The sequence below is a fragment of the Phaethon aethereus genome, assembly GCF_964289735.1.
Source record: "Phaethon aethereus genome assembly, chromosome: 2".
Taxonomy (NCBI): domain Eukaryota; kingdom Metazoa; phylum Chordata; class Aves; order Phaethontiformes; family Phaethontidae; genus Phaethon; species Phaethon aethereus.
The window spans coordinates 155,728,704-155,752,151 of NC_138582.1; the positions used below are offsets into that span (position 1 = coordinate 155,728,704).

General features: G+C 39.6%; 1 protein-coding gene across 1 annotated transcript in view; it reads right to left on the bottom strand.

Moving 5' to 3' along the window:
* NRP1 (neuropilin 1) overlaps positions 1-23,448 on the bottom strand; it is a gene marked incomplete at its 3' end in the record, with an annotated part of 111,412 nt that overhangs the window by 44,698 nt on the left and 43,266 nt on the right. The window contains exons 3-6 of the mRNA XM_082014725.1: positions 19,829-20,010; positions 14,906-15,133; positions 7,079-7,234; positions 5,016-5,182 (exon numbers count right to left, since the gene is read on the bottom strand). Coding sequence (XP_081870851.1) covers positions 5,016-5,182; positions 7,079-7,234; positions 14,906-15,133; positions 19,829-20,010 — 733 coding nt within the window. The remainder of the gene's footprint in view (positions 1-5,015; positions 5,183-7,078; positions 7,235-14,905; positions 15,134-19,828; positions 20,011-23,448) is intronic.

Here is a 23,448-nt window from a genome sequence, read left to right on the forward strand (position 1 = left end):
TTTTAAACAAATTTGAACTGGCTTTAAACTTGTGTTTATACCAGAGTAGTGCTTCTTGGTTTATGGCTGCAAAGTTTTGATCTGATACTAGGATTCTCAAAGCTGGATTTATGGTTCTGTCCAAGCCCAGCCATAATATGAACTGAAGATCTTGTGTTATTAACAAACATGCTTTGCTCTCTGGGCAAGCTGGAGGTCTCGCTCAGTGTTACAGGATGAGAGAAAAATTGTGCCACCCAGCAACTATCATCCAGCTTGGTGGGAGTGTAAAGTTTTGTGTTATATGCATTCGAAGAAACATTTTGATAGAGAACATACAGGTTCCGCAGTAAAAGTACCCAGAAGGTGTTGCTCCCTGCGGGTTTGAAAACCCACACCATTATGAGGATTGATGATAGCACAGGTTCCCAGTGACCCTGGTAATAGGCAATCAGTCTCCCTTCAAAACCAGACACACGTGGGTCTCAAGTGTCTTTAGCTGACGGCACCTCTCCGGCAAGGCGCAACTCCTGGAGCACCCCCGCTCCCGCGCTGCCCTGGGCGGCTGCTGGCCACGACCCGTCGGGGCATCCCCGAGCAGCAAGGGCTTGCCACGCACAGTGGCCCATGGCTCCCGCTCAAAGGCTTCAAAAATGAGATGCAGAAAGTTCCCTAAATATAAAGGTTTTGCATGTTTCTTTTTCTGACGAGTGCAAACGTAACTGCTGTTCTTAAATGCAAACATTAAATCTACTCTGTAAAAACACAATTACTGCTGCCATGGCAGAAATCAGTTGTCCCTTTTGAAGGAATGCCTTGAAAATGCAATCATAAAATCCCTGCACGTTATGGATTTCATTAACATTGTACTCCCCTAGGATTCCCAATTGCACAATAACAGGAGTTCTTTAAATTTTAAATACCACAGACAGGAACAGTTTCACTAAAACCAGATGTGAAACCCTCACACTGGCCTTCTTACTGGTTCTAAGTACTGAAACTGGCTGGTAATTGATACCTATTAACGTGTTTGTTGTTCAGATTACAGAAATGGAAACACTATACTATTTTTCCTGTGAAAGGATACATTAATGAGGGACAATGACTTGCGTTGCAATGGCAGTTCCCTGATCCCGATTAAATTAAAGGGCTCTTTTTACTTTTTATCTTAAATTATGCTATTGCACACTAAAGGGCAGTCGAATGTGTGAAACATAAGTGTAATAAACAAGTAGACTGAGCTTAGGGTTGAGGAGCTAATATCCCATACGACAATAAACTAACTTCATGCTTTTTCTTGGCAGCCCATGCCTCATGCATATCTTTATTCCATTCATGTTAGAAAATCCACAGACTTTATTAACGTTTTTTTAAAGAAGAAATTCAATCTGGAGTGACTCTGTTTCTGATTATGGAGTCACTCCAAATCTCAAGTTAGTCAAGCAATTTTAAAAAGTGTATTTGAGGGTAAAAATAAAATAGAGAAAGTACTGTGCAGACTTACGGTGTGACTGTGCTATGGATATTTTGAACCTATGCTTTGACATTTATTTCAAAACAACTAAGGAAAGGAACGGACAGACAGCTTTCACTTAGCAGAGCCCAGTAAGCAGGCATCATTCAGATGAACTCAGGAGTTAGTACCTTGTCAGCCACAAAGGAGAAATCTATTTTTTCCACCAAAGAATGGGTTCCACATCCACAGATGGAATTCATGCAAATCCATTTCCAACAACAAGCCAACATTATTTTCCCAATTCTTTTCAGCTAAATGGTCTGAAAGACGTCAACACCTCAAAGGAGACAATCATATCACATGCCCTCTAGACGTCCTCTATAGATACCAATCTCCCCTTGCTGATACTTAACTGAGGTTTTCTGTTTCTTTTGTCTTAGCAAAAACATTAACCTTGAAGGGAGGGGTAAAAGGAAGGGAAAGGAAAACTATAATATTTCCCCTATACTAAAAAAAAAAATGATACACTAAGGAAACTGGTATTTGGAGCCAAATTTTCAAGCTGCTTCGCCCATGTATGATTGTACGTATCTGATATATATGCCCTTCTTGCATATACATATTAGCAGTTTGAAGGCAGACATCACTACTTAACCAGCTGCAGTGTGTGTGTGCAGGTATGTAAACCTGCAGTCATGAAATGATTAATGAATATTGATATACACAAAATCTTTGTCTCTCAGACAGGGGCATATAGGCATAATTTCACTTTAAAAGTTCCAAGTTCAGCATTGCTGTATCTTTCAGCCTGCTTTTTGCTGTTGAAAATTTTCTAGAGTTCTTGCACTATGCAACAAAAATCCATTTTATGTTGCACTGCACAAAAGCAAATACTTCAAATAAATGACTAGTTTACAATAACATACAGAACAAAACAGAACAAAGTGACCTCAGTCCTTCACATACAAGTGTCTTTCTCTTTTTATAAAATATTATGATTTTTTTCAACGGGTGATTTCAGAGTGTTTTATTAGTTGCATGTCCTTGGTTTTTTCTAGGCTCTTACGGAGATGAACATCTGTTCCTGGGGATATTTGTACAGAGGAAACATGGGATTTCAATATTTTATCCAGATACAAACTCGCAACATGTGCTTACTGCCAATGGCATCAAGCCTTTGTAGAAGATCGCAGTTCACACATGCAAGGACCCTGTTATTGAGGTGCCTGATGGTCTGAAGAGCTTAGCACCCGTCTCAAGACTGTCAATTAAGTTTAACAGGAAAGCATTTGGAAGTTTGAATTAGCAATGTTAGTATTGAATTAAACCGTAATAAATAAGTATAAGAATTAATATTCTCCTGACACAAATGGAACCAAAGATGAGTTAAACTGTTGTTCCTTGTGAAAAGCCATAGGATGGCATAGTCAGTCTCCAAACTAGCTCAGTTCCTTCTGCTGCATAGGCTGAGTGGTAGAAAGATTAACAGTTCTGCAACATGTGTTAACCACGTCTATTCAATGCAATGAATCTTCAAACAAGACTTTGTAGGCCCAGTCTTGCAAACAAGACCCAGCTCTGCATGAAGGCTGATACAGCCCGTCATGAAGTCTGCCTTGGGGGTGCTGGTCTCTCAACATGGGCCCTGGGCAGTGGAGGAGATGCCCTAGGGCTAGACTGCTCAGGGAAACAGTTCATGCTGCTTTTTCCAAACCAGGGGCTAGGTGAAAGAGGTGAGAGCTGTCGTGTGAGCAGTACAGCATACAAATAACCACCAACTTCTTGGCTCATGTCATAGCTGGAGGCAGTGTAAAGCTGCTCAAAATTATGCTCAGGGGTTGTTTCAGCACCTGAGAATCCTGGTTTATGGCAGAAGGCAAAGGAGGCTGAGAAATTCATGGGCAGGAGGCCTGAGATACCCTGAGCTGTTTTAAGCATAAACCCCCGAGTAGCTTGGATTCTGTTATGTGCTTGTTATTAAAACAGTTAATGGTTAAAAAAAGTCCTTTGAAACTTTTTCTCAGAAAGATCTAGTTCTAAGTGAAAGGATTAATCTATATGTGTATGTACGTATCCATCATAACTTAACAAAATTAATATGCACACAGAACACATGAATGAGATTTAACTAGTTCTCTTGTTTTGATTATCCAGTCATAAATATGTAAGTGACAGCAGAAAAGAAGGAAATAAAGAAAAAGTGGTGGCCCTCCAACCAGATGAAGCATATGGAATTTGATTCTGAGGCATTCCACGCTTTTTCCATGTGCATTCCACAAATTGCAAGTAGCAATGATTAATAACAAGGCTTGCACTCAGATAAGGCTGGGGAGATTTTAACATTTATTCCTAAGTAAGGAAAAAGGATCCACAGATTTTTTTTTTTGCCACTCTGAAGTCTGATTAGGACTATTGTACACGATTACTAATTTGCCAAGAGCTCAGGATGTGTAGGGGCCCCTAAGCAGTACACCTGAGATCCCCATTGTGTGCAAAGGATCAGAAATGGAAGATTTTCCCCTCTTTCTTCCCTTTACTAACTACTTTACTAACATGTTTTTAAGCTTTCTTGCAGACAGCAAACCTCACAGGAAACATCAGTGTGAACATTCATGTGGACGGCTAATAAGGCATTGTTTTCATATGTCAGTTAGTAATTTCCTATAGAAAATAACAGAAGCAGGAGGAATGTTTCAAATATATGAACAAGTTTTCAATATTAGTAATATTGATCTAATATGCTCAAGTCTTTCTCTTAGCTTTTGCCAACATAAATAGAATCTAGATCGCAACTAAGAAGTGTAAGTCAACCTACAGTTGAGACAAATCAGTATTTTTTTCACCTATGATATTAATACTTGCCTGCTAGTATGGATTATTTGTATACAGTAATTCATACGAATAATTCTGACCTGTTCAGGAATCATGTGCAATTAAGCTATGGACTGATGACAACTACCAAACAAGCTTAAATAGGCTAACCGAACTTAAGGAGTCTCTTCGTGGGGTCAAACCTTTGCAGGTTTTCTCCTGTATTAACAGAGCAGAGCCAAAGCAATCTTGCTAATGAATGTTGTGTTAATGTACATGGAAGAATAGCCACTAGACAGAGAACGCTAAACTCATTTTGTGTGTAGCATATTCTAGAAGGGACATAGGTCTTCTGAGGTGAAATCTGAGTGCATAAAAACACCGTGCCGTATTAATGCTTAACTGCAATCAGCTAGAGACATAGCACATGCTCAGTTTACTGGAACATTCCACTTTAAGTGCATGTTAAACTAATATTGACTTTTCCACTAAACCAAAATCTCTGTTATTTGTGCCCAGAAGACTGAAAAAACAATAGACGTAGGAAGCAGAAGAATTAATCTTCCTGACCTTTTCTTTTTTTATACCTTTGGGAGTCAGTCTTTTTTTTTGGTGTCTAATAGGGAATGTGAGCTATTCACTTGCAATGATTCTTAGATTATGTAGAATTACTTTACTGTGTTATTTTTTTTCTTTCTTTTGCATGCTCCACACTCAATAAACTCCTCAGAATATTATTAATAATATCTTTAAAACATTATCTTTTTACCTGTATCCATTCTCTGCTAGAATCTTCCCCTGGGGTCCATCCGTTCTCAGGGTAATTTAGCCGGGACCTTTCTGAAGACCAGATAGCGCTGTACTGCGAGGAGACAGTGATTTGATCAGAGTGAATTTCTCCTGACTCCATACCTAGTGGTTCCATGCACTGGAAATCTGAAGAAAAATAAATTACCATCATTATTATGGTCAGCTTTTTGATTTAGACTTTGAATAATGAGAACATTTTCCTGCTTTGAATATGAATACATAAATAATTTATTTTTATGTGACTTTGAATTCTTTAGCAACTTCAAGTGAGGCAGTATTGGGCTTATGGTGTCATTCTTAATACTGTCACTTGGGTTGCCATGGCAATTCCTGCAATAATAATGCTATACAAATATTTTTAGCCCAACATTCTAGCCATTTCAATATAGGACAATAGAATTCTCTTTTCTAGGGTAGCACAGGCACTTCTGTGGTTTCGTAATATAAAACAACATATGTTCAACTCATAATTATGCACAAAGCCAGGAAAGACAAACCAGATGACCGTATAAAACAATTTTATTTTAAAACTATTTACTCCAGTACAAAAAGTATATAATTTTCAAAAAATATTATTAAAATTCTAGCCATTTTCTTTTGATCCTAAACACAGGAAAGAAACAGATCAACAAAATTTGAATCCAGGCCGGAAGAGTATTGACCTAGGGGAATTACCGCCTCTTCTATAATGTGCTGCATTTTAAATAAGTTGATCATCTCTATTTGATCTCTTTTTGTTGACACAAAAGTTACCAAGACACTATAGAATCAGTTGAAACCTTCAGAGACTAAGGTGCTGAGCTGAAGGTTTCAAAATCTATGAGTTGGAAAAATGAGCTTTTAATAAGCAAAGTTCTCATTTTTCAATGAAAATTAAAATATCCTGGAAAAAAATGTTGAAACTCCTCTATCTAAGCCTGCATCATAGAAAATGTGTCCTCTTATCATCCAGAAGGGTTTTCACACACACTAACTTCTGTTCTGTTGTTCTGTGTTTAAGATCTGAGGGCATCCCACCATAGCAGATATTAATTCTGGCTCCAGTGTGATGATGCCTCAGGGAGGGTGACCGTGGAGGAGGTGGACATGGGGACCTGAGTTGGCTGTGCTAGCTAATGAAGGGGTAGGAGCAGCGCCTACATAAGGAGAAGCCAAACTAGGTGGAGGTACAGCCTGAGAGAGATGGAGGAGGATTCATCCACAGAGGCTGGGGTATGTCCCATTCCCTCTTCCCGGCTATGCATGTGTAAGAAAGCTATTAAAAAGGCAAAGGGCAGAGGAGAGGTGGGGAGTAACAGGGATAATTGCAGTTCACTGATTTTTCTTTTGTTCCTTCTTTGACTAAACAAATACATCAAATCTGGGTGAATTTGCTCAAAACTCAGTAAGTCGCAGAAAGGAGAGAGAGTTTGATTTAAAGTGCCTGTTTAATCATTGACCAAAGCAGGGAAATCTGCAAGGACATGGTATAACACAGCCTGTTATTTTCCTGTGTCTCCCTCACTTTGTTTCTTTCTCTGTCCAGAGGGTAAGCATGAAAATGAGGCAATTGGGAAAAAAATACGAGACAGAGAACAAAGCTTAGATAGCTTATGAAATGCTTTAACAAGAGCACATATATTAAATGGGTTCTTTTTATTCAAGAAATCGATCATCAAAGCTTATTCTATGTAATAAAAGAAGGCTTTGGATAGTGCATTCATTGTTCATGTTTCATTGTTTTAAAGCAAGTGTTCAATTGCTCTGCATTCCTGCATTTCCTTGGTCAGCACAGTTTTTCACAATAATTATCCCAACTTCCTGGCAATACTGTGGAATAAAATCGTAAGGAGAATTCTGCTTCTTGCGCTGCTTTTCAAAGGGCAGCTGCTCTTTAAAAAAAAAAAGGCAAAACAGAACCAACCCTTACCCACCATCTTATTTATTTAAGGTTTCTTTAAAGTTTCATGCAACACCTGGTGTGCAAGAAGACATGACGGAGAATATTTTCCAAGAAGTTCTGTAGGATAGATAAATACTGACCTTCTGATACACTGCTCTGTGACACACTGTAGTTTGCTGAGAATCCCTCTTTTGCTATTGCACTGTCGGTGTAAAATACCATTGAAAGAATCCCTGTTGAAGACCGGACACGTCCTGGGTTGTTCTGCCCACAATAACGTCCTATGTGCGGGCCAACTGCAAAAAGACAGGATATAATGGTAAACTACCAGTTCTACTACAATAGATGCCACTACAATAACCTCCTAAAGAGAGTCCCTCAGCAGGAAGCAGTGAACCTCTATAACAGTTCAAAATCACAATCTCATCAATAACTTAGCAGTGAACAATAAATTGCTTATCCTACTCTAGTAATCTTACTTCTAAAATGTTCCAGATAGCACTCCATAAACCTCTGAAAATGTAAAGAATCAGGATTTCAAAAAGTGTCCTTTAAAGTGTGCAGAGAGGGCAACAGTGCACAAAATTACACGTACAAAATACCAAAAGTACTTTCCAAAGTGTGATCGAAGCACCTATTTATGCCAAGGACATCTAAATGCCCTGATTTGCCCACCCAGTCTACAAGATGCTCTGGGACTAGGAGTTCAAACAGCACCTTCCAGGTTTTATGCTCAATACTGCAGATAATCTGTTATTTTTATAAACAACTTAGAAAAACATTTTTGCATTCATATTGAGGCTATGACTGATGACTTTTTATCCTCTCCTATTTAGGTTTTCAGCACACTCTCATGGATCTCTTGCCCATAGGCTCAATACTAAAGAATACTGTAAAAGAATTCAAGAGGAAAATTTTAATCTTTTCAAAAGAGCAAAGGATGTCTTAGATATATCTCCATGTCACAGAACACAGGCACATACACACATGTATGAGCTTGCTCAGTGTTAGAATGTATAAACCAGCTCACGATATTTTTCTGGATTTCCTGTGCAATGAGATAATCTTTTTCCTTGATTAAGCTACTCAATTCACAACCAACGTACGTGGCCTTCTAGCACTTGAGCATTCCCGACAGATAGGTCCCTAGGCTGTTGAACAGTAGTACCTCTGTGCTTACAAACAATAAGAAAAGGTAATGTTACAACCCACCCACGGAGTCAATCATGAAAATAATCATAAGATGTCATTCTAATGCTTACACCACTGGCTTTCCAGGCTTAAATTAACACCTTGTCATTTCTCCTCTAGGAAGCCCATTTCACTTTCAGTTTAAAATATAAAATGTTTATATATCCTAATTATTCACAGTTCAAAGAAAATCCTCAGCTAACATAATTTTGTAGTAATTTATTGGTATTTTCCAACAAGTAAAACAGAACTCTTTTAAAACAGCTTGGAATAACTTTATTATGTAAGCTACACATTTCTGTAAAGCCCCAGAGCTGCCAGAAAGAGGGAGCTCAGATGTTATAGCTCTTGCTGCCAGCATGTGCTTTTCTATCCATATTCTGGCCATAGTGAGTCTTCAGTTGCCTTGGCAATACCGTGGCATCTTAAAATAATTGCCAGTTCAGCCCTTTTCCACCAAGGTTGTCCAGTGCAGTATTGATAGAACGAAACGCCCTATAGAGGATATAACTTGAATTCTTCCTCGCCCTAGAAATAATTAAAGCTTTACTGTTTTATTATTTGGAGTGAGAAAGTTGTTTTAGACTGTTAACATTAGTGGCTTTTTAAAAACACAAAATAATGCCCCCACTCCAATTGCTGCAGGGTTTTTTTTTTTTCTTTGCATTTTCTATGTGCAAACAACTCTGATCCTGCTTCTTGCCGTGATGGTCTTTCAACATTATAGCTGCTGATGTTGCTCTGAACTGCAAGAAAATAGGGAGGATAAGGCCACCATGTTATGGCACTCTGAGCCTCCCTCCTCCCATTTCCTGTAGGGAAGCCTCTTTGAAATGACAAACAGAAGAGAACTTTGTTTAAAGCAGACAGGCTTTAAGATTCCCCATGACTCACTGGTTTATAATTTTTAAGACATATTTAGTGATTCTGCATTTCAGTCTTCTACAGATTGTCCCTGCTGTTAGAGTACTATTCCCCTTGCTAGCTGTGTAGACACAAGAGTTAAAACTTGCAGAATATGACACAAAGAGGTATTGAATATTTTTGCACAACATGTAAACCTTAGCCTACTGAGGTAATACGGTATTGATCTGAGCAGAACTGGATGAAATAGGGATTCTTATTCTTCTTGAATAAATTCCTAACACAAAGTTATCCTTTTTTCTGTTCAAATCTTGGAAACTTTTGAATGACAATAAATTATCAAATGTTTCAGGTGTCACCACATCAAATAAATGCTGTGTGGGGAACACCATCTGTGCAATCATTAAGAGGATGATACTGCTGTCTGCTTAGGTAGACTATGCCACTGCTTTTTTTTAACCATCTTCCTCTGACCCGTCCTTACGAACCGCGATGGGCTTTCATAATAGACATATACAGTTCCAAATGGGAATTTTAGGGTGGCAGATCCTGAGAAGTCTTTAGGTCCACAAAGCTCTTTGCAGCCTTTACCTATAGACCATCATGTCATTTTGTCAGCATTCTGTAGGAAGGCCTACTCCAAACGCGAGTCACTTGGAAATGTTCTCACTCAAGGACACTTCTACATTACCTGCAGAACAAAGGCATTTCGGTGAGCCAGCCGCTTCATTTGACTGCCCATGTGGTAGCTATTTCTGGGACCTGGGCTCCTCTTCCCAGTGGCATAGTATGATACAGTGGAAAACTAAGTAAACTTCAGGTTAAAAGGTAGAGGGGCAACTAAGAAACCTGCTGTGCAAGCTTTTCCCAACTTGCAGAGTCTAATTCTAGAACTTCAGTAAATCCTTGATTATTCTTAATACGTGTGTTTGAAGGTTTACAGAATCTGAGTCTGGAATGTATAGAATATGGCTGGTGGTTTAAGACTAAATATAAACCCTATCCTTACTAATTCTTCTTTTCTTTTCTACTGTTTGCCCTTCTGGACAGAAAGTATTGGTATCAGGAAATCTTGAGACTTATTGAAATACACATTTGCCCACCCATTTGAAATCTTACCTTTTTGAACTAATTTTAACCCCCCCCAACGAAACACAAGCAAAGAAAAATGGTGTATCAGACGTCTAAAATATTAAAAGAAATGTTATAGTATAGAGCCATTTTACTGAATTTTAAAGCTGGTCTGTAAATTATGCTGGTGTGCTGTGGACAGTATTTTCACAGCAGTATGATTATTAGTGACAAAACATTTACACTCAATTTAGGATGCTAAAGAGAAAATAACTGAGAAATGAATCCCATCCTCACAGCGCAGTAGTCACCTACACTGTGGTTGTGTATACTCTTGTATCTGAAGAGCTTCTCACAAGAATGTAGAAAGCAATCACAACAGAGGAGAAACACACCTAGATTAATAGCAACTTTCATTTGCACTGATGTTAACAACTGAAGTAAAGTGTTCTGTTTTGCTCTGTAATTCAGTGGAGGCTCTTGTGGTATTGACCGAAGCAGCAATGCTTAGCCTGTGGTTCTCAAACCATATGTAAACTTCTTTAAATTACTTTTGAGCCCCTATAAGACAGTCTATAGAGCTTCAGAGAGAGCTGCGTGATGAATATGTGCAATTCATCACTTAAGCTAGTCCTGGTTTTGAGTGGGCTATTTTTCTTCAAAGTCATCAATGGCCTGTTCTCAGCGAGGCTGGCTGAGGTATATTTGTGCCTTGGGCAAAGACGTTTTTGGTGTCTAGTTCATTGATGCAAATCACATATTTTTCTTCTGTGATCTACTCGCTCCCCTGCTCCCACTCCACCTGTTATCTCCTTCAAACCATGGTCCCTTTTCTGTGCAATATTTGCAACATGCACCTCTAGTTCTCAAACACTCTCCAACAGGGTTTGTTTCACTTACTGCTTTGTTTTAAAACAGAGACCAAAGGGTGTCCTTGGCATGCAGTTATGCAGAAACAAAATGCTAGGTTTGAGGCATTCCTGAATGCCTACCATTCCCCTCCTGAACCAGCAAAACACTTACACCAGTGTTTAACTTCAGACCCGTAAGTGTCCTTGGTGAATTCCTTTTGAAGTCAATCTAATCTAACTGCCCACATGCTTCAAAGATAAGCACATGTTTTTCAGAATCAAGACGCAAGTACTCAACACTTGCCAGATTCAATCCACTGAAAGGGCAACCAGGTAGGCTGAGGACTCCCTGATTGTGACAGAGCATTTCAGGATTAACGTCATCGCAAATGACTGTTATAGTTGCTAGGAAATTCTCTAACAGAAAATTGTTTTCCATGAGAAAAATGGCAGTTACATAGAAACAAAATGTAAATGGAAGCATGCTGATTTTGACACATTCTTTTCAACATCATTGTGAAAATTTGTTTAAGAGAACTTTTTTTTTTTTCTCTTTTTTTGGGGAGGAAGGAAAAAAATCACAACTGTAGAAAACAGCAAATTCATTTCCTGCTGATCTCCGGTGACTGTAGCTGATCAAACTCTACAGTGAAAACATTTTCCACTTATGGTGGATTTCATCTGCTCTAACTTATGTACCTCAAATTTACGTCTACGTTAGTGATCCACAGCTGCCAGTACAGTCAATGAGATAAACATCTCTAGAGCTCCATTAACTGCCTTAAAGTAGATATCAGAGACAAATCAGTGGGGTGCTGTTCTCTGCTGAGAATGGGGGGATTAAAGGTGCCTGGCTCAAATATTGACACCAGGTTTCCCGAGCTGGGTCAGAGCAGCACGTTCAGGGGGCTGTCCATCTAATTCTGCGCTGGCTGCAGCCACAACTATTTTCCATCAAACTGTTCTCCATGTCCTATTAAGAACTGCCATCACCTTGGCAAATCACAGCTGTGTTGCTGTGGAGCAGGGGGTTTGAACTGAAGGGTATAATTTTTTCCAAGCATTTAAAAAATCCTTCTACTTCTTGTTTATATCAGTGCAGTGCAGTAAGGGCTTTAACCTCTAACACAACTGGGCATGTGAGAGGCAATGCAGTGCAACAAAGCAAAATAGGTTGCTTTTTTATGGCTATGTCTATATCACTACATAGAGCAGGCCAGGGACCACTCTCCAGACCTGCTGCCAGTGGCCAGGGACTGTTCCTGGGACCAGACTCCCCGTGTGACACAGTTCACTCCCACAGGGCCCTTCCCTCGGAGGCAGGATGGCCGTGTCCAACGTGCCGGCTGGGAACGCTGCCCAGCTTTCGCTGTCCTCCAAATTATGCTTAGGAATTGCTTGGGAAAGTGCAAGCTGATGTGGGCTAAAATTGTGCAAGGGAGTGTGCCCGCAGTTAAGAAGTACACATAACCGTGCCTTGGCTCTGTTTTAGTTAATAGTGTAGATGGAGGTTCAGAATATTTTTTCACGGACTAAAGGAAAATGGACAAATGGCTGAAAGACTCACCTTGGGTGAGCTTCCCTTCATCAAAGGCAAACATACTGTCTAATAATTTTCAGAAATTTACTACTTCCATGTGGATGAAAATTAGATTTATTTTGCCTTCCTTTCTCCTTTTTTTTTCTTCCAAAATTATCTGTATACTCTCTTTTTGATATCTAGAAACATTTAATTTCTATTTTCAGTTTATGGCCAGGTCATATCAGTGGTTTCTTGTGTCAGCTTTGCTCTTCGGTTGAAACAGTTCTTCTCCCTCCCAGGGATTCATCCTGTGATGCATTTATAGAGAAGTAATCGCATCCTCTCTGCCTTTGTAGTGTTAAGTTAAACAAGTGAGACTGACAGCTAAGGATCGTCCTGCAGTGAAATGATGCAGCAAACATTTCCTTACAACTGCCTCAACCTCCAACAGTTTGTATCTAAGGAAACACTTCTTTCTAGTCTACAAATTCAGTTGAATATTTACAAACATGTAAAAACCCTTATTGGATGTCAGGATCATTTTGGGTTTGGACAGTTTGTGAGGGAACTGGAAGGCTGATAATGCCTGCTGTTAATTGCTCTCCAGTATGGCTCAGCCACTTTCTTGAACCAGGAAATTATGGCTTTGAAACCCTCTGACACTAATAATAATGCATTTCATTTTGGTAATATTGCACATAAATTGATTGATTGGATCATCTTTTCATATGTCAGTTTAAATGCAAGTTCTACAGAAATTCAGCTTGGACAGATTTGGCCTATACACAAATAAACCTGTTATTAAATGTTCCAGACATCATTATTGCAGTGTTACAACAATGTTTTCCTAACTGAGGCATTAAATACTAAATAGTCTTTCAGCTACTGTTATGGGTCTTTCTCCGTTATTTATTGGTGTCGATTGAAAAGAGCCATGATAAGCCCATTAAGCATAAAACAAAAAGGAAAACCAAATATACATTAAAAAGCACATACCTATTTACCGCAGCATCAATAAAAACTTTAATTAAAATTATATTGGGGATTCATCTAGGAAAACAGGCAAGTTTAATTGTGTTATTAAAATATGTTCCTTACTTTATATGTTTTCATTTAACTGAAATATTAATGTAAGATTAGTAGTTTGTAGAAACTGCCACTGCTGTTCATAAAAGCAAAGAAAATATCTGTTAATATGGATTATCACACCAGTGGAAAACTGAAATAGCTGTAATTGGTGCCCAACACAAACAACATAAATCTTCAGTTGTTGAATTTTGCTACAAGTTACAAAATTAGGAAGAAAAAGGACAGCCTCAATATGCTTCCCTTTATCAGCTTATGCCATACATAGAAACAGTGAAGTAGGCATCACAAACAATCAGTTTTACATAGCTGTTTGCACAATTCATATAGGCATTTGGGCACCCTAAAGCTTAGGCATTCAGCTTGAACAGTCCCTCTTAGGCTGGAGCCGCAGCCTATTGAGCTGAGGTCCTTGGAGAACTGGCACATGGCTGCCCTACCTGGAGGTGACTTGGATCTTGCGGACTCATTGCCGTATATGAGAAAAATAGAGGAATCATGCAGCTATTTTGTCCATCAGTCTCAGTGTAAAACAGGGATATGAGATTGGGCAGAGGGTGAAATGAGGGCCCGCTGGCTCTACAGGCTTAGCTAATATCTAGCTATGCACTTAGTGAATTTGCACAAGGTCAAGTGTGGTCAACAACTAAATGGAAAATTACTGACATGGCAGAGAAGTAAGTTCCAGAAGGGTATCCAACACACCCACCCTGACACATGTGCCCAGCTAATCAGAGATTATAAATTAACAAATTAAGATAAAACCTTTGGATTTGCTTATACTGCTGGAAGAGAGAGCACAGTAAGGGAGGAACCCTGCAGTGCCCAATTGCCAAAGCTAACCGAATGAATAACTCATTGACTATTTCCTAACCTGGCTAATCATTTAGTCACTATAATTTCAGTTGTATGGACACCATGCTTTCCCTGGCAAAAAAATTCTCTGCTTTGACAGCTGATCTGTAACTTGGTTCCTCCACAAGCTGGAGGGTTAGTACCTGAAGTCCAGTTTGTGCAAGTCGTTGGAAATTTCTGGACAATACTTGTGTGTTAGCTGTGGAAGTCTGGGGACCCATTATAAGGCTTCATATTTAATTTAATTTAGCCTAGCAGGTCCATCACACATTCCCTCTAAAAAGAGAGGTTTCCCCCAAGCCAACTGTTCAAAATTCAACATATTTCATAAAAAATCCCATTCACACTATGATAGGCTTTACTGAATGAACTCACAGAGCATTTTCCCTATTTCTCTTTAATTCAACTCTTTTTACATAAATCAAGCAAGAACCTCTCTACTATGACATTTAAATAAATGAGACTACGCCTTCTGCAGCCCACTGTAGAGTAATGGTTATGCATATCACAGTCCATTTTTCTCTTACCGTCAGGGAATCCATCCCAGATCTCCAATCGGTCATAGCGACAGAACGCTCCCCCTGGAGTATTTGAATCAGGTTCTAGCTCAAAGCTTTCAAATTCCAGTATAATCTCCGACATCTTTGGTGCAAAGATAATATAAGTGCATTCAAGGCTATTAGGATATTTTTCAGGGAATCCAGGGGACTTTATGACTCCACTTGATGCCGTAAAGTTTCTGGAACATTCAGGTCCTGTAAAAGAAAGAGAAAAATCACCTGGGTTAACACTGTGCTACTAAGCAAAGTAGTTAGCTGGAAAACAAATTAGGTCGTATTGTCTCTCCAGCAGCAAAGGTGGCTTTTCAATGAAACACCTCATTTTAATCGTTGCATTAATCATTCAGCCAGCTTGTTCCTATTATTGATAGTCAGGTTTTAAAGCACATTTCACATATACTGTCTGATCTCTAATTTTCAATTTGTATGGAACAATATGAAAACTTGTACCAGCTCTAGAAAAAATTATGACAAATACAAAGTCATGTGGGAACAATGAAAGTGTAAGCTGCAGAAATCTCGACAGAGCCCTAGAGAAATAATTATAGCCCCTTCAAGCTCAAATCTTTAAATCTTATGGCTGACAGGCTTTTATTGGTAAAATAGAATTTTTTACAAAAGCGGGTGAGTGAATTCAGTAGAGGGAGTAGTGGTTTCGGATTCCTGGAGCATTGACTCAGTAACTCTGCCAGATGTGACCTATGCCTCCTTGACAAACTAAATGTGAAAGGTAATTCGTACATGTACCAAGGGTGAGTGACTCATTCTGAGTGGTGTTGACACAGGTGCACCAGTAAAATGTTGCTGTTAGTGCAGGCATGATAAACTGTGTGATTAGAGGCAGTGTTGCTAGAAGTCACCTAATGTCAATGTTGACACACCAGCTTTCCCTGATGTCCCCACCATGGCATAATGGGATGCTCCAAACAGTGCTCTTGGCGGAGCACGGAAGTGGCAGTAAAGGTGCAAGGGTATAAAAGGCCATATCCCTGGATTTGCTTTTGTGAATACAGGGGACTAAAACTGGAGTCCCTCTCTTGTTGACAGATCGCATTTCTCCTTTATTTAGGTCCCTCAGGAATCCTCCCTGTGGATCCCACATCTGCAGGTGTGCTCAGAAGTCAGCCGCAGGCACTGCCCACACATCCTCCCACAAGGTCAGCCTAGGTACCCCTCTCTGCCTTTTGACACTCCAAATTTAATGGAAAGTGATTTACAGGATTTGGGGCATTGGTGGATAGCAGCCAACCTGGGAAGTTTGAGTAGGATGGCTCAGATGAAGGTCTTTGGACGTAAGTAGAAGGACACAGGCAACAGAGTCTGGTTGCAACAGGCAGGTCAGTGCTGGAGGATGAGTGTGTGCGAGGTTTCAGTTTGGATGAGGATGCCCAGCATCCTTAAAGACTATAGTCAGGAGCCTTAGAGGATTTCCAATGTTTAACACAGATCATTGAAAGAAAACAGTCTGGCTTGTTGCATATATGAATACTTTTATTTCACCATAGAAAATGTTTTCCTTGTGAATGTGCCAAACATATTACCCCCTACAGATTTGGCCACCTCCCAGTTAAATTCAGCATTCAAGAGAGAGGTCTGAATGAATTTAGTCTGTTCAGGTATTTTTGTCCTTCAACAGACACTGAGAGAAAATGCTTGAGCTATCACATCAATATTCAGAACACTTCATGGCATATTTTGGAAGATGTAAATATTAATGCACACGTAACCTGACCCATTCCAATTTGGGAAATTACATTTTGCCTATAATTAAATCGCCTCCTTACACATTAGTCGGATATTTCTCTTCTGTCCCTGTCATTCCCTTGTCTCCTTGTCATGTACGGGAGGGTTATATTCTGGTTGTTGCTCCTCACTCCGACCAGTAGCTGCTCTTCCAGGATAAAAAAGCTTTGCTATGCCATTCATAGCATAAAGTGCTCTATACTCCTCTTGGAATCCAATAAAAGATGCAATATAAAATGTAAGCCAGGATCATTACTGCTTTATTAGATACAGACAGATCCCGGCTCTGTGAGTGCACAATCGTCAGGCTCCTTACGCTTACACATGGTATCTCAATACCAGCTTGCTTTGTTTTAAACATGTTCAAGTCAATCTGGTGGAAGAAACAAAAGCTGTTTTTGGAAGACCTGCCTCACTAAAATGCCCTCCACAGATTTTGACCCTTTACTGACATTGTGAAGAAGCTCCAGGAGTTAAATAAACACTGAGACTATGAGGAACTCATAGGGTGATCTTCACGGAAAAGTAGCAGAAAAGGTTCTAGCAGAGACCTGACAGAATAGATACTTCTGAGGTGGAGAAACTACATGTGGGCATGTGTATGAAACAGAGGAAGAGATATGAGCTGAAGGAAAGAGAGAGGAAGCAATACAGAGAGCAAAGAAAAAGATGTGACCTTGGAGATAATTTCATTTTGTCTCTGAAGGTGTCACTGAGCCAGAAAATCATTTGCCTTCTTGGTTGACACTGTCTTTTCTTCCAGTTTACACCATAAATTTAGTTGACTAAAGTGAGGAATGTTGAATGTGAACCGTGTAGATCCTCTTCTAGTGAATAGGCCCCTCATCCATCCTAAGATAGGCTGGCTGCCGAATCCAAAACAATGAACATTTCAGATGGGCAATACGGGTTTCATGTTTTAGTCTGGAATTCAACTTCTTCACATTGTTTCTTCATTTCAAATTCTTCAGTGTCTTTGTGGCTAAGGAGCTGAATGAGGAGGAAAGGCAGCTCCTACTCTCAAAGCCCGTACTTCATTTATTGCAGTCATTACATGTGCTGGCTGGTGTCTCCTTACAATTTCCATGGCATGGGGCACTTTAAGCATCAGGTTTAAAATTCAGCTTAGGACACAGGTAGTGTAATGCAGTATCTCTTTTCAAAACCAGGATGATTTGACAGGAATAATGGGCAAAAATATACTGTCTGCTGGAATGCAGCTTAGCCTTCAGCTCAGCACCACAGGACCTTGGGATCATTTTAATACTTCTTATACCTGGGAAATGATGAGCTAAATTGTGAATATGCTAAAACGAAGCATATTAGTCTGGCGTGAGCAACTGAGATTCACCTGCATAACACGGTGAACTGGTCAGCTTTATTTGGTACAGATATTAAAATGTGCATTTGGAATAGCATATACGCATTAATTCAAAAATTAAAAAGGGCTGTGTTCCCACCGCAACTATAAGTTGTATCCTTTGTGTACACACAGCATTTTCTAACAGTGTACTCAGTGGTAACTTTCCTGCCTTAATATACAGTTTACGTGGGATGAACTAGAGTTAAAATTGCTCTGGGAGCCATAATTTTGACTTCTCTGACTTCTGTGTGTGTAAAATCACATTCATAACGCCACCTTAACATGGTTAATGTGTATCATTGAGAGACGTAAATGACCACACAAGGAAATAAACACAACATTCCTGTCAGCTCTGAGTTGCCACTACACTATTAGGAAAGAAATAAAAGCTTTTTTCTTGAAAATGCTCAGTTGCTAAAATAGATGTTTCACAGATCATTCTTTCAGCACTTCTTGTGCTTCAGCCTTGTTCTTTACGGAAGATGGTACTGTATATATAAGCACTGAGAAACTTCATGACACAGTTTCAAGAGTTTAGCCTCCTAAAGACACCAAAACAAATAGAGATATTTTTTCAGGAAAGCTTGGTGTCATTTCGATGCTGAGTTCTTTCAAAAAATGTGACCCTGAAGGTCACCAAAAGAATTTCTGGGAGCCAGGAGTGGATTTACAGACAGGGAAGATGGTGAACAAGAGGTCTATGGCCCCAATTAGCACTGTGCAGAGCAGCAATCACATGCGATAAAAAAGAGACTTCACTACTGTGATTCTCCTCATTAACAGTACAGCTGCCACCAAGCGGGTGTGCTGAACACAGCTGAAAATCTGGCTCTGGTTTAGGTCTGTAAAAGGGTCTTTAACTGATTCTGAAAATGGGGCACTGGCTGGGAGTGGTGTGCATTGGAAATTTGGAGGTTTAAGCTGCTTTTGTGAATATGACCCTAAACATTGATGTGGAAGTCAATATCTCTTTCTATAAAGTTAAGCTTATTGTCTTTTTATATATTATGAGTTTTGGTTCTGTATTCTCCAGGCATGGAATATATGAATTATTTCTCTCCATCCAACTATAGGGAAGGTGTATGGCAAAAAAAAAAGATCTTACTGCCCTTCTAGCTATTGACTCAGCAAGAGAGCTACCAAAGAGGGACTCTCTATAGGTCTGGTTAATCCTGGACTGTTTGTTTCTCTGGGCTTTCTCCATGCCCTATACAGGTATCTGTGCTCACTGGCACTGAACGCCTGGCACAAGCATCCAGCAGGTCATGCCTGTGAACAGTGTGAGTTTCTCCTATAGCTTATCTCCCAGATATGATTTGTGAAAGCAACAGCAACATCATCATCATCTGCTGCCCATGTGTACTCTCGTCCTTTCCAAGCCCACGGCCATCTCTTGGGAATTCAGAGCAGAACACTAACCAAGATAAGTCAAGGACTCAGAAGGTTACAGTGCTGTTAAAGAAGTAACATTGTAAATCACACGGTAATTATTATCGCACACACAAAAAAGGAAGAAAGCTAATGGTTTTAAGATGGTTGAAACAGCTGATGAAGACTATCACATTACACCCAGAGGAGCCAATCCTCAGATGCAGCTGACCCATTGGATTCAAAACGATTTACACCCATTGAATACACGCCCCACCTTGGCATGACAAGGGTAATACAATTTTCTCTTTCAAGCATTTTCATGCATTGCCCCTGTTCCAAGGAATTACGGTGAACTTTTTGATGCAAGCAAAAATCACAGGTCACGAGCGATATAACAATGAATTGTTTCTCACCTCTTTTGAAAACTTCGTAACGGATAGAAAATCCTGCTCCATGTGTCTCATAGTCGGAAACAAATTTAATAAAAAGATATGGTCCTGAAGACACTAAAGGAGGGGGAGCAATTTTTCCACAGTACTTTCCCCATAAGCGTCCTTCAGCATTATCTCCATCAATCACTTCAACATAATCATACCTGGTAGATAAATGGAAGGAAGAAACTTTTAACTTCCAGGAAAGAAGGAGAACTAATTAATTTAGAAACCATAACACAACATAGATAATCAAGAAAAATGCTAGCTTGCTTGGAAAATGCATTATGCTGAAAGATGTAAGCAAAATGAAATAATTAAAATGGACTACATTATGTCTGTAGACATCATCTGGCAACATGGAACTATTAGGAAGAATGGTGTCCATTATGCTTGCAGACAATGTCAGCTAAAGTAACCAATTAACAAAAAAAAAGGAAATCTCATGAGCACAATTCTGTGTTATTAAATTGTGTTCCTTTGTCTGTGTAGTGTTGTTATCAATACATAATGCATGGCATCCTTTTCAAACTGTGAAGTTCTGTTATGAATTCAAAAATGTCTTTTTAGCTGGAACTCTTTATGAACAATACTTTGATTTCCATATGCTGTCCTCCAAACATATGTCCGCAGAATGATAAATAAATCCCTCAACATTAGATTTTGTTCAAAACTCCACCATGTTTCCGAGCAGTGGTAGAAAAATCTGTTATTTTCCTTGTTAGCTGGACAAACAGTTTGGAGCAAATCACAAAATCCACACGTCAGTCACAGCACTTGTTTTTTCTCAGACAAAACCCGTTTCATTACAAATCGTCTTCGCTTAGGTATTTGAATCAAGAAAGGCACACCATAATATTCGTGTTTGTACAGCGTGTGATTACGGAACAGACTGGGCTAAATCCTGCCCTGGTTACTCGCTTCGCTCCTAAGGACTGTGTAAGGAAAAGCATATAACACCGCAATAATGATTGGTAGGAAAACTTTGCCTGAGAGCAAGAGTCATCTTCGGGTGCCTCAGCCCTGCCACCGGAGGTGCCAATACGCGGGGCTTGGCCTGACGGGTTCGTTTCGGAGGGCTGAGGAGAGCCGCGAGCTTGGTGTCCTGAGCCAGCCGGGGAACACAAATGAGCGGAAGAGTCACGGCGCGGCAGAGGCTGCAGGTGCAGAGACAGGGCTGGTTTTTAAGCTTTATCAGCAGACGATTTCACCAGACCCCGGACAGGAAGGGGGAGCAGACACAACCTGTAGAATCAGTCTAGTCCTCTCCGAAAGGCGGTGGCACTGGGAGCCCGGGCTGTGCTCCGGGACTCTTTCAGGCTGCGGCGCGAGGCTTTTCTCTGCCCCCGCGTCTTGGTGCCTCAGCCGCGCTGCCGTTTCATTTAACGGGTTGCTGTTAGCCAGACAATCTCATTTACTTTTCATTATCCTACTACGACTGACGTTAAAATGTTGCCATTAATTTGTTTAGACCTTTATTCTGCCGTTACATTCACTGAAATGTTCCGAGCACATTAATATAAAAGGAAGAGCTAAAAACGACAGGACAATAAAGTGTGTCTGACATTTTTAAAGAGATCAAAGGAAAAAAATGTCTTCATGATGACCAATGTCATTTTTAACAACTCTGCTCCAAACCATCCAGGGCACATTACTTATGTTTACATGAAGTCCCGTGAGACAACTGCAAAGATGATATCACTAGTTAAAGTGGACGGCTTAAGGCTCCTTAAATTGAAAATGACATTACCTCATCAGTTAAAATTGTGTGCCAGCTTTGGTGTATATCAAGTAGAAAATAAAGCTGACACTGATGGAACTGTAAGCATTAACATATGTGAAATACTGTGTTAACTGCATTTCCTCTTATGTATTTGATTTTTCTAGTAGCAATTGCTCAGCTAGTTAGCTTCACTGTCCTGATTCAGACTGGTGGAAATACAAAGTGGAAATGTTAATTTCTGAGATAATTTTACAGATACTTTAAGTAGCCTGCATTTTTTTTTTTAAATAGAGTTTTGTTTTTTCTGTAATTTCTTTGTGATATATGTATAACAGGATTTGAAAGTTGTGAGGAGAGTTGTAAAAAGACCTCGGAATCGTTTTTCTTTGGGGTTTTTTTGTTGTTGTTGTTGTTGTTTTTCATTTAGCAATATCCTGAAGAATACCAGCTCTAAGTTCCTTGCAAAACCTATTGGAAGTACTCAGGAATGCCGGCTGCTAGTTTTTATACTTTAGGGAAAAAATGAATGTTGAAAATTTTTAACAAAACCTTCCTCCGAATAATTAACCGTTCATTAAAGAGAAAGAGTAACCACATAAAACCGCAGCATCTGCGTGACAGTCTTTGCTCTTCTCTCCATGATGACATTATTTCACCAGTTTCCCAGGCACCATTCATTGCTCAAGCCTCAACAGTACATACTTTTTCAAATGAATATCAAGAAGAACCCTATTTCTGAAGTATGATTATTTACCTCATCTATAAAGAAGAAAAAAAAAACAACAAAAGTTTTGAATTCAGCATTTTTATTCTGCTATATTTTAAAAATAAACAATCTTCTATAGCCTTATTAAGTCTTTTGTATACAACCAAAAAAATAATTAACCTGTAAGTAGCAATTATATGGAGTAAATTCGGCAAAAAAAAAAATCAAATTAAATTCTATCACTCTCCTAGGTTTCCTACTTTATAGTGGTAGCCTGCCCACACCTTTCCATTGTCCCTTATAATGACAGAACTGTAATTTATGGTGCTCCTTCTGGCTGCTGTGCAATTGTAAATGACACAATTTGGTTACTAAAAGGCTGTCTTCTAATGGATTTTGCAAGTTATAGGTCATGCAGCCCTGTGGAAGACTGGAGGGTTTTTCTTTTGCTTTGAAAAATTACTGACAGACAGAAAAGAAGTTTAGCTGTAAGACAATACGTACAAAGCATGATTTGAAAAGGGGAAACTTCAGCGATCAGCCCTAGAGACTTCATATTCTAAGGATCGTGCCTTTCACTTGGCAGCTAACAAATGGATTTGGATTCTCCCACACTGGCAGCAACATCTGATATCTGGGCTGCTGTGAGTATCTGTGTTATTTTTTTCTCAGGGAAATGAAATTACTCTGGATTTTACTAGTTCATACTTGGAAACCAATGTCCCGCTGTCATTTTTGCACTTTTCAAAATCCTACCGGAGACCATAGTGTATCACAAACAACTGTTCTTGTAAATAGGAGACAGTACAGTCACAACTTGAAAATGGAGTTGCTGCCAAGGAAGCTCAGAAAGCAGCTTGCATCTCCCTCTGGACTTGGTAGCAGTTCTCCGTAAGTTTGTCAGGAGAAGATGCTGTGCCAGGGATGCAGTTGGCACATTGGCATCCCTGTGAGGAGACTGAACGTGTCACCTCCACAGCGCCCAGACAGTCTTGGCGCGCAGCCCAGAATACTGAGTTTGCAAATTTGGATTTCCCACTTGGCAATTCTTCGCTCAGTTACTGCTGCCAATGGTGTGGCAAATATTTCTTGTAATGTTATAATCCTTTAGGGTTTATGGCACAGAGATGTAAATATAAACATGGCGCTAACCGTTGAGGGTAGTTTCAGGTG